This window comes from Salvelinus alpinus, chromosome 31 (assembly GCF_045679555.1).
Source record: "Salvelinus alpinus chromosome 31, SLU_Salpinus.1, whole genome shotgun sequence".
Classification (NCBI taxonomy): Eukaryota; Metazoa; Chordata; class Actinopteri; order Salmoniformes; family Salmonidae; genus Salvelinus; species Salvelinus alpinus.
The window spans coordinates 14969919-14982662 of NC_092116.1; the positions used below are offsets into that span (position 1 = coordinate 14969919).

At 44.0% G+C, this 12744-nt stretch overlaps 1 protein-coding gene across 1 annotated transcript; it reads right to left on the minus strand.

Moving 5' to 3' along the window:
- Positions 1–6902: 6902 nt before the first annotated feature.
- On the minus strand, positions 6903–9739 carry LOC139561726 (uncharacterized). The gene is made up of 6 exons (XM_071378991.1): positions 9677–9739; positions 9161–9523; positions 8700–9050; positions 8404–8544; positions 8134–8195; positions 6903–8021 (listed from the first exon to the last, which is right to left on the minus strand). The coding sequence occupies exons 1-6, from the start codon at positions 9717–9719 to the stop codon at positions 7881–7883; spliced, it is 1101 nt and encodes a 366-aa protein (XP_071235092.1). The 5' UTR covers positions 9720–9739; the 3' UTR covers positions 6903–7880.
- Between the last annotated feature and the right edge of the window lie 3005 nt (positions 9740–12744).

Genomic DNA, 12744 nt, shown 5'->3' on the forward strand with positions numbered 1-12744 from the left:
TGGTGATTGACTCCGCTGACCTGGCGTGGTGAGGGAGTTTGTTCCACCATTGGGGTGCCAGAGCAGCGAACAGTTTTGACTGGGCTGAGCGGGAACTGTACTTCCTCAGAGGTAGGGAGGCGAGCAGGCCAGAGGTGGATGAACGCAGTGCCCTTGTTTGGGTGTAGGGCCTGATCAGAGCCTGAAGGTACGGAGGTGCCGTTCCCCTCACAGCTCCGTAGGCAAGCACCATGGTCTTGTAGCGGATGCGAGCTTCAACTGGAAGCCAGTGGAGAGAGCGGAGGAGCGGGGTGACGTGAGAGAACTTGGGAAGGTTGAACACCAGACGGGCTGCGGCGTTCTGGATGAGTTGTAGGGGTTTAATGGCACAGGCAGGGAGCCCAGCCAACAGCGAGTTGCAGTAATCCAGACGGGAGATGACAAGTGCCTGGATTAGGACCTGCGCCGCTTCCTGTGTGAGGCAGGGTCGTACTCGGCGAATGTTGTAGAGCATGAACCTACAGGAACGGGTCACCGCCTTGATGTTAGTTGAGAACGACAGGGTGTTGTCCAGGATCACGCCAAGGTTCTTAGCACTCTGGGAGGAGGACACAATGGAGTTGTCAACCGTGATGGCGAGATCATGGAACGGGCAGTCCTTCCCCGGGAGGAAGAGCAGCTCCGTCTTGCCGAGGTTCAGCTTGAGGTGGTGATCCGTCATCCACACTGATATGTCTGCCAGACATGCAGAGATGCGATTCGCCACCTGGTTATCAGAGGGGGGAAAGGAGAAGATTAATTGTGTGTCGTCTGCATAGCAATGATAGGAGAGACCATGTGAGGATATGACAGAGCCAAGTGACTTGGTGTATAGCGAGAATAGGAGAGGGCCTAGAACAGAGCCCTGGGGGACACCAGTGGTGAGAGCACGAGGTGCGGAGACAGATTCTCGCCACGCCACCTGGTAGGAGCGACCTGTCAGGTAGGACGCAATCCAAGCGTGGGCCGCGCCGGAGATGCCCAACTCGGAGAGGGTGGAGAGGAGGATCTGATGGTTCACAGTATCAAAGGCAGCCGATAGGTCTAGAAGGATGAGAGCAGAGGAGAGAGAGTTAGCTTTAGCAGTGCGAAGCGCCTCCGTGACACAGAGAAGAGCAGTCTCAGTTGAATGACTAGTCTTGAAACCTGACTGATTTGGATCAAGAAGGTCATTCTGAGAGAGATAGCAGGAGAGCTGGCCAAGGACGGCACGTTCAAGAGTTTTGGAGAGAAAAGAAAGAAGGGATACTGGTCTGTAGTTGTTGACATCGGAGGGATCGAGTGTAGGTTTTTTCAGAAGGGGTGCAACTCTCGCTCTCTTGAAGACGGAAGGGACGTAGGCAGCGGTCAAGGATGAGTTGATGAGCGAGGTGAGGTAAGGGAGAAGGTCTCCGGAAATGGTCTGGAGAAGAGAGGAGGGGATAGGGTCAAGCGGGCAGGTTGTTGGGCGGCCGGCCGTCACAAGACGCGAGATTTCATCTGGAGAGAGAGGGGAGAAAGAGGTCAGAGCACAGGGTAGGGCAGTGTGAGCAGAACCAGCGGTGTCGTTTGACTTAGCAAACGAGGATCGGATGTCGTCGACCTTCTTTTCAAAATGGTTGACGAAGTCATCCGCAGAGAGGGAGGAGGGGGGAGGAGGGGGAGGAGGATTCAGGAGGGAGGAGAAGGTGGCAAAGAGCTTCCTAGGGTTAGAGGCAGATGCTTGGAATTTAGAGTGGTAGAAAGTGGCTTTAGCAGCAGAGACAGAAGAGGAGAATGTAGAGAGGAGGGAGTGAAAGGATGCCAGGTCCGCAGGGAGGCGAGTTTTCCTCCATTTCCGCTCGGCTGCCCGGAGCCCTGTTCTGTGAGCTCGCAATGAGTCGTCGAGCCACGGAGCAGGAGGGGAGGACCGAGCCGGCCTGGAGGATAGGTGACATAGAGAGTCAAAGGATGCAGAAAGGGAGGAGAGGAGGGTTGAGGAGGCAGAATCAGGAGATAGGTTGGAGAAGGTTTGAGCAGAGGGAAGAGATGATAGGATGGAAGAGGAGAGAGTAGCGGGGGAGAGAGAGCGAAGGTTGGGACGGCGCGATACCATCCGAGTAGGGGCAGTGTGGGAAGTGTTGGATGAGAGCGAGAGGGAAAAGGATACAAGGTAGTGGTCGGAGACTTGGAGGGGAGTTGCAATGAGATTAGTGGAAGAACAGCATCTAGTAAAGATGAGGTCAAGCGTATTGCCTGCCTTGTGAGTAGGGGGGAAGGTGAGAGGGTGAGGTCAAAAGAGGAGAGGAGTGGAAAGAAGGAGGCAGAGAGGAATGAGTCAAAGGTAGACGTGGGGAGGTTAAAGTCACCCAGAACTGTGAGAGGTGAGCCATCCTCAGGAAAGGAACTTATCAGGGCGTCAAGCTCATTGATGAACTCTCCAAGGGAACCTGGAGGGCGATAAATGATAAGGATGTTAAGCTTGAAAGGGCTGGTAACTGTGACAGCATGAATTCAAAGGAGGCGATAGACAGATGGGTCAGGGGAGAAAGAGAGAATGTCCACTTGGGAGAGATGAGGATCCCAGTGCCACCACCCCGCTGACCAGAAGCTCTCGGGGTGTGCGAGAACACGTGGGCAGACGAGGAGAGAGCAGTAGGAGTAGCAGTGTTATCAGTGGTAATCCATGTTTCCGTCAGTGCCAAGAAGTCGAGGGACTGGAGGGAAGCATAGGCTGAGATGAACTCTGCCTTGTTGGCCGCAGATCGGCAGTTCCAGAGGCTGCCGGAGACCTGGAACTCCACGTGGGTCGTGCGCGCTGGGACCACCAGGTTAGAGTGGCGGCGGCCACGCGGTGTGAAGCGTTTGTATGGTCTGTGCAGAGAGGAGAGAAGAGGGATAGACAGACACATAGTTGACAGGCTACAGAAGAGGCTACGCTAATGCAAAGGAGATTGGAATGACAAGTGGACTACACGTCTCGAATGTTCAGAAAGTTAAGCTTACGTTGCAAAAAAAATAAAATCTTATTGACTAAAATGATATAGTACTGCTGGCTGGTGAAGTAGGCTAGCTAGCAGTGGCTGCGTTGTTGACTTTGTTTGAAAGTGTAGCTGGCTAGGTAACCTCGATAATTACTCTAAACTACACAATTATCTTGGATACAAAGACAGCAAAGACAACTATGTAGCTAGCTAACACTACGCTAATCAAGTCGTTCCGTTGTAGTCGTTTCGTTGTAATGTAATAGTTTCTACTATTCGGTAGAAGTTGGCTAGCTAGCAGTGTTGACTAGGTAGGAGAACGGCAGCGCGGCGGATGAAAATAGCTGGCTAGCTAACCGATAATTACTCTAAACTACACAATTATCTTAGATACAAAGACAGCAAAGACAACTATGTAGCTAGCTAACACTACACTAATCAAGTCGTTCCGTTGTTCCGTTGTAATGTAATAGTTTCTAATAGTTTCTACAGTGCTGCTATTCGGTGGCTGGGATCGGACCAATACGCATCGAGGTATTCTGACATAATGAAATTTATTAACAGAACGACGAAACACGAAAACTCTTTAACAAACTACAAAAACAAATAAACGACGTAGACTGACCTAAAACATGAGAACTTACATATACACGAAGAACGCACGAACAGGAACAGACTACATACACGAACGACAAACGAAACAGTCCCGTGTGGTGCAACATACACAGACACGGAAGACAATCACCCACAAACAAACAGTGAGAACATCCTACCTTAATATGGTTCTCAATCAGAGGAAACGTCAAACACCTGCCTCTAATTGAGAACCATATCAGGCAACACATTAAACCCAACATAGAAACACAAAACATAGAATGCCCACCCCAACTCACGTCCTGACTAGCTAGCAGTGTTGACTACGTTACGTTACGTTAGAAGAACGAAAATAGCTGGCTAGCGAACATCGATAATTACTCTAAACTACACAATTATCTTTGATACAAAGACGGCTATGTAGCTAGCTAAGATCAAACAAATCAAACCGTTGTACTGTAATGTACCATTATCTTATTCATTTTTACTTAACATTATTTATTTATTTTTTAGGCTCATTTAATCATGTTTTAAATTAATTGAATCTAGAAAATGCTCCAAGGTGTGCACAAGTTAAAAACTAAGTAGTATTTGTCTTTATTTTTAGAAGATGCCACATAAAACAACCCAGAGGTCACAGACATATAGAAACAACATTTTAAAAAACCCTATATGATACCAGGAGCATCTGCAAAAAGACAGGGAGAGATACTGGAAGAAAAAAGAAAAGGGAGAAGTGAAAGAACAAAGAAACAAGAGATGGCAATGGAAATGTAACCAACGGAATAGAAGACAGACTTTAAAGAGAACAGTTGCAATGGAGACCTACCTATCAGCCAACACACCACATCAGTCACCAGATGACTTGCAGCCAGAACATGAAGGCTAACATACCTGCCCCTAACTTACCTACCCCTGATGCACACACTGGTACCCCTTCCTCATCGTCTGCAACATGAATGAGAAGTTGAATACTTACTGGAAGGAAAAAGGTTGGAAGAGGTCGCTCAAAAGCATACAGAGATCTTAGTATGACAAATGTCAAACTTGCTAATGCTTTACGGAAAGTGAAAAATACAAAAAAAAGGTATGATCGACTGATGAACAAAATGAAGAGACAAGATTCCCCAAAGATTCCCCAAAGACAGACAGAACAGCAAATGAAGGGAACTCCGAAGAACTTGAGAAGGATTTTATTGTTTCAAAATGCCATCATTGCAGAGTTAAAACAAAAGTATGAAAAAATGTGCAGTGCCAAAGACAAACGAGTGGCTTCAAAAATGCTCAGAGGCAACATCCTGAGAAAGTATGGCCTGGTCAAAGCCGCAAACAGAGACTTTGGATTTTCAGCAAAAGCAATGAGGGCAAATGAAAACAGGCCATCAAGTCTTCAATACTCCAGGAAAAATCAGTGTAACAGAATTAGCACTGCCACAGAAGAGAAAAACACTAGATTCTATGAACGTGATGACAACAGCAGAACAACAACAGGGAAAAATGACACACTAACGAGGAACAAGAAGAAAAACAGAAGCACTTCTTGAATGGCACAATTCAGAACCTTTATCAGAAGTTTAAGAGGGAATATTCAGAAATTCAAATTTCCTACTGTGAATTCTGCAAAAAACGTCCTTTTTGGGTTGTCAAGCCAACAGTCCAGGATAGGGACACGTCTCTGCAAAACCCACGCTAACCTCCAGTTCATGGCAGACAAACTACAGTATCACAAAGTGATCAGCTGCAGCAACGTTGAGAACCTTAATGAGTCGTTGTGCTGTGAGAACCTTTTTGAGTCTTTGTGCTGTGAGAACCTGAAGAAAGAGTGCATGTATATAGAGTGCTCCCATTGCAAAGCAAAAGACATCTGCTTAAAACATCTGACTTTGATGCTGGTGAGCAGATATGGTGGTTTGAGTGGAAAAACAAAGCTGAAGAGAGAGAGAAGAAAAACAGAGGGAAACATGGAGAAGTTCCCTGTACATTTGACAGTAAAAGAAAAGGTATGTGGCACACTGCACATTCTATTGGAGGACTTCTCCAAAGGATTGAAATAGAAGTTGGGGAAACACGTGTACAACATTCGACACCAATACTCAACTGAGAGAATTAAGAGAATCTGGGGAAAGAGGAGATCATTGTGCATATTGACTTTGCAGAGAACTACCTGTGTAAATACACCAGTGAAATCCAGGCAGTTCACTTTGGTGATTCTCACAAGCAGGTGACCCTCCACACCTGTGTTGGACATACCACAAATGATACAGTTTCACTTTGCTCACTGAGCTGTTCTATGCGGCATGACCCCTCTGTTATCTGGGCCCATCTCTCAAAAACATTGGCCTACTTCCTTGAGCTCTGCCCATCAGCTACTGCTGTACACTTTGTGAGTGATGGGCCTACAACCCAGTATAGGTCTGAAATGTTTATCAATGGTTGTTGTTCAAAATGTTTGCAATAAAATATTGTTTTCATACGATTTTTTACATAGATGTCATTTCCAACACACCTTGTCATTTCCATCACAACCGATATTTTGAGGTAAATGAGTATATTATGTATAATTTACATACATTCATTTGATTTAGATATGGAAATCATATGGTTGTTAATCTCATCAAAAGGTTGGATGGAAACATCTATTTGTCACGATCGTCGTAACTTTGAAGAAGAGTGGACCAAGGCGCAGCGTGATAGAAAGACATCTTCTTTTATTATGAAGACGAACCAACGAACAAAACAACAAACAGACGACCGTGAAGCTATACAAACAAAATAGTGCTGACACTAAACACTACACATAGACAATTACCCACCATAGCCTAATGCCTATGGCTGCCTTAAATATGGCTCCCAATCAGAGACAATGAAAGACAGCTGTCTCTGATTGAGAACCATTCAGGCAACCATAGACATACCTAGACACCTACACTCAACACAACCCCATACACTCTACCAAAACCCCCTAGACACTACAACCACCCAAGACGAGACAAATACACACAAATATCCCCCCGTCACACCCTGACCTAACCAAAATATTACAGAAAACAAAGATAACTAAGGCCAGGGCGTGACATTATTTTTCATGATAAATAAATGTTTTCAGCTGTCACCAAGGCAAGTTTATACATTCAGGCGTCATGTTGAATTATTCATATTAGGAAAACCTTGAAAATCACTTTAAATAATATTCAATACAAGTTTATGTACAAATGTATAAGAGATCCGTTATAAATCAATTGTATGATATTTCATTTTCAACTGAAATTGATGTTTTATGACGTGATGGAAATTACATTTGTGTATGTGTCACGATCGCCGTAATGAGCGGACCAAGGCGCAGCGTGATTGAAGTTCCACATCTTTATTTCGGTGAAACTTTAAACATAAACAATAAACCAACAACGAAACGTGAAGAAGTGGTGCACATCCTCAAACACAAAACAATATCCCACAAACACAGGTGGGAAAAATGGCTACCTATATATAATACTGGTAAAATGGTGTTTGAATAAGTTTTAATTTCTGAAAGTTTGCACGGCAAAGTGCCCGAAGTTGCATAATCACCCGTGTATTCATCGATGAATCACTGCGTCTCTCTAAAAATGCATACGCTATCAAGAAGGTGTATCTTCAAATGAAGTCAGAGTTACTGCTTTGTATTTTTACATCATTTGAGTTGGTTTCTGAGACTAGAAGCACATACAGTGCCTATAGAAAGTCTACACTAACATTGGGTTTCTTCACATTTCAATGTGACACAAAGTGGGATTCAAATGGATTTAATTGTCATTTTTTTTGTCAATGATGTACACAAAACACTCATGTCAAATTGGAAGAAATTCAAACATAAGATTAATGGTAAGAATTGGGCAAGTCATTAAACATATGAAATAAAATCATGTTTGTTGAACCATCACACGCATATAGGCAGGTTACAGTGTTCCATGTTACTATGTAACTATTATCATCAAAGGGAAGAGTTCAAACATTTGCAAAATCATTATATACATTTTGTTGTACACTTCTACAAAAACAAATGTATCCAGTCAGTTACCTCAGCCACTATTGGTGAGTATTTGAGACTTCTGAAACCATCCTAGTGTCAGCTTTCACACTGCTGGACAATTATGCTCTGCATCTGACTGATTCAATGTCGTTATTAGGAGAATATGCCAATGCAGTGACTGTCTCTACAGCTAGACCCGACTATTACATTTTATAGCAAATGAGGAATGTACAAAACAGCCAAGTCACACAGACACAGTCAAGGTCAAAGTGGAGGTCAGTAGGGCTGAACTTAAAATGATGCTGATTGGAGGACTGTCACATCCTGACTTGATAACTCACACCAGAGTAAATGGTTTCTTCCTCTCTCTTTTCTCTCCTCTGTCTCCTGGGCTTGGTACTCTTCTTGTCAGTGAACTTTAGGCCAGCGTAGTTCAGGCCATCATCGTCACCGTGGAGCTGTGGGGATGAAACACAGACTCACTCAATTCAGACTCTCGGTCAAATCTAATGCTGTACTCTTTTGCTTATACAGACCCACTCTTGACACAGTGGAACTGATCCAGCTAACCTGTTGGTCTGAGGTGTTGGAATGAGGATTCCCATAGTGGCTTTGTTGAAAAGGGGTCCCAGCTAAAAGAAAAATGTCAAAATATTCAAAATATTCTAAACCTTTTCTTGTTTACTAATTAAAAGACATACTACTGTGAATGTCATATTTTCTGCTTCAAAATGAAGTAGGCCAGAGAGGGAAGTGGTAAAAGGAGGGCGAGCCTTCACCCTACTTTATGATCTATAACTATTATTACTATTACTATTAGTATGAAGACTTTTACTGTACCTGCACAGTGTTCACATCGTGACCTCTTCATTCTCACACAGAGAATAACGTTGACAATCACACTCAGAATCACAGTAGTTGTCAGGCAAGATATAATGATGAGGAAAATAAGATTACTCTGATCACCCAACAGGTCTGAAACTTAAAAAACAAGGCTTGATTATTTTCTATTATTATTTATTCCTCAGTGCATTTGACATAAAAGTTAGCTATTAAAGTTATATCATTTGAAATCTACTATATGTCAAACCATTTGAGAGAAAAGTAGTGCTGTATTTTGGTTATGCACAACTTACCTTCAACATCCAGCTTGGTACCATTCCCAAACAGTATCTCCCCACATGAGGCCACAGCACAGTAGTAAGTCCCAGCATCAGAGAGGCTGAGGTTCCTCTTGGGGAGGTTGTAGACACAGCTCTGTGTAGGAGACCCAGCCACAGGGCTCTTCTCATACTGATCACTCCTGTCTCCATGGGTGTAAATGATTCCTGGATGGGATTTTCCTGAGCCATGTCTGAACCAATACACACTGTGTTCTCCTGCACAGGTCTTAGTGTGTATTGTACAGTTTAGAGTTACAGAGTCTCCTGCCTTGGCTGATTCGAACACAGGCTGCTGGAGCACAGACATGTGGTTGGACCCTGAGTCTAAAGAAAGTGAGTAAGATCATGGTTTGTACATTCTTTACTGCTAGATTAATTAATTTAGCATTATATGAACGCACTTCAGTACCAACATTTAAAAAAACTTAAGTTACCTTTGACAATTAAAACAGATCCTTCTCCAAATTTGGCGTCACTCGCTAACAAACTAACACAGTAGTATGTAGCTGAGTCCCCTGACTTTGTCTTGGAGATGGTCAGGTTACAGCTGTCAAATCGTCTCTTCACACTCAAACGTTTAGTCTCAGTAAAGTCTTTGTTAAAGTTGTTGGAATAAAAACTATTTTGAGTGTGATAAAATGATGATGCCATGAGAAGAGGCTTCTCTCCAACAGTTTGCTTGTACCAAGAGACTCTGATCAAATGAGATCGACAAAAGCAAGTGAGAGATACACTTTGTCCCAGTTGTGTAACTATCACAGGGTCTGGTTGGATTACATACTTGTTAAGTGCACAACCTGTGAAGCAAACAAACTAAATAAATCAAAGACAAAGTTATAGTACAGATTTATACATTATTATCATTATTCAGACTACATAGTCATTCAAATGGATGAAAAAGACCATGACATAAAAAAGCTAAAGAAACCGTATTAATAAGTCTTACTTACCCAAACTGGCGTAAAACAATAAGATTGTCCAATATATAATCATAATTTCCTTTCTGAACTGTATAGTGTGTGGGTCTGACAACAGGGCACCTTTTATATGATGACACTCATTGGTTAATCATTATGAAGTAGGAGGAAACACTGAACTAAGTGATTTTATTGGCTGTCTGAACAGGCATTAAACATGTAATAAAAACTACAATCTAACATGTGTCCTGTGGCATACCATAGTTAGAACAGCCGTTCAACTGATGTAATTTCAGAGTTACTGGTTTGTATTTTTTAATCATTTGGGTCAGTGGCTGAGACTGCTGGTACATATGACGTACACAGGGGTTTCCATTGTATTTCTCACTACATGTCTGTAGAATGCAGTTCAAGCTTTCAGGATGAAGTGAACTCTGGTGAGGTTGGCACCTTTTTGACAAAATAAAGATGTGATCCTTTGATACCTGGTGCAAATAAGTGGTAAGAATTGGACAAGTCATTAAATTAGGAAATAAAAACATGTTTATTGAAATTTCAAACAAACATGAAGGCAGATTACAGAGTTCCATCAACTATTATCATCAAAAGGAAGAATTCAGACATTTGCAAAATCATTATATATATTTTGTTCTACACTTCTACAAAAACAAATGTATCCAGTCAGTCAACCTCAGCCACTATTGCTGAGGATTTGAGACTTCTGAAATCATCCTTGTATCAGTTTTAACACTTGCTGTACAATTATGCTCTGCACCTGAATGTTTATACATTTATATTAGGCGAAACTAGGCTCCTGCAATAACATCCTACAATAAATGAGAAATGTATATAATAGTCAGTTCACACTGCCTCTGTCAAGATCAAAGTGGAGTTCAGAGGAGGTGTGGGGCTAAATTTAGAATGATGCTAATTGAAGAACCCTCATATGTCACATTCTGTCTTGATGACTCACACCAGAGTTGATGGTTTCTTCCTCTCTCTGTTCAGTTAGTTCTCTCCACAGTCTCATGGGCTTGGTGCCCTTCTTGTCGGTGAACTTCAGGGCAGCATGGTTCAGGGCATCATAATCACCGTTTATCTGTAGGGATAAAGCAAGGACTCTGTAAATTCAGAGTACGGGACAAATCTAATGTTGTAATCTTTTGTTTTAATACTCTTTCCCTGTCTCATCCTGCTAACCTGTTGGTCTGATGTGTTGGTGTGAGGCTTCACATTCTGGCTTTGCTGGGAAGGGGTACCCGCTAAAAGAAAAATGACAAAACATTTAAAACACTTGAAACCGCTTCTTGTTTACTAATTAAAGGCATACTACCATGTCTAATGTTCTTCTTAATTAAGAAATGCCACCAGAGTACATGTAAATAGCTTGCTGTGTGTGTGAGCTGGTGTTAGTGGCATGAGAAGAGAAAAACACGGTTCATCACTGCAACATAAACATGCCTGAGTCTGGCCTAAATAAATAAAGGTTAAATTTGAAAAAAGTGATGACTATGTGTTTCATGTCTATACGCTACTTGTGTTTGTTATATTGTTCTATGTTCCGCTTATTATTCAAATTCACCAGCTGCACTTGTTTTCCGACTCCCAGCGTATATATTACAGAATACTGCCTAAAGAAATGGAAGCAGCAGGAAATCAAGACATCTCCCAGACGGTTGAAGTGAGTGAGCCAGCACCAAGTGAGCCAGCACACCAGTCCACTCAGCAGTAAACCCAAGTTAACGATGACCATCTGTCCCTCCCAGATAAATATGATGGAACCCCATCTAAATTCTGTGGATTCCTACTCTATTGCTCCCTCTATTTTGCGCACCAGATTGGAGCTCCCATCACTGAGAGGTCCAAGGTTGCCACGGTTATTTCTCTGCTGACTGGGAGAGTGTTGGAGTGGGCTACAGCCGTCTGGGAGAGAGGAGAGGAGGAGATGACTCATATGATTCATATGGCTCTATTCAGAGGTATCTTTGATCATCCACCGGAGAGAGTGCCGAGAGGGGGGTGAGCACCTATTCCAACTATGGCTGGATGACCAGACCGCTGCTGAGTAGGCGCTCACCTTCCGGACTGTAACAGCATCCAGCTGATGGAATGAGCCGGCACTCAGTACGCTATTCAGAAGAGGACTGCGCGAGGAGGTCCAGACGGAACTGGCATGTCGAGATGACAACCTCTCCTTGGACGCACTCATCGCGATGGCCAGGATAACCTACTTCGGGAGCGTCGGTATGCTCATCGCTTCTCTCCCTCCCTCTGTGACCACTCTGTACCAGAGCCAGAGCCCATGGAGGTAGGGGTCACATGCCTCCCCGTGGCTGAACAATGTAGACGGAAACAGCTTTGGCTCTGTCCCTATTGTGGTCAAGGAGGGCTCCAGCTTCAGCAGTGTCCGGTACGTCCTCACCCGGGATCCACTAGAGCAGTCATGTGATCTTCCACCCCCTGGGGCAGGTGTGAGTACCTCACCCTCATCATTTTCTGCCAGACCCTTTTTAGTGTCTTTCACACTAGCTGGCTGTCCCTCAGGTGCTGTTTCTACAGCGCTAGTGGATTCCGGTGCCGCGGGGAACATTATTGACCAGACCCTTGCCTCCTCTCTTAATATCACCTCATACCCATTCTCCTCTCCGTTTCCGGTCCAAGCCCTTGATAATTGACCACAAGGATCCGGAACACATCACCACACCACTCACCCTCACCTTGGAGTCCATTCATCAGGAGAATATTCCCTTCCTCATCACGAGTACACCAGATCACAAGATCATCCTCAGCCTCCCATGGCTCCAACAGCACACCCGCACAGTCTTACGGTTAAGGATGAAAATCATGGACTGGTCACCTGAATGCCATAGAACCTGCTTTCCCGTTCCATCTCTTATCGTATCCCCTGTGGTCTGGGACGTAGATGTGGACATTCGCCAGGCTCTGGAGAGGGAACCCACACCCACTACCTGTCCTCCTGAGTGCATCTATGAACCCATAGGGGTAAGGGAGCGGCTGTTGACTTGGGCACACACAGCTGTTGTCGCTGGACATCCTGGGATCACCCGTACTATTCAATCTCTCTCCGAAAAGTATTGGTG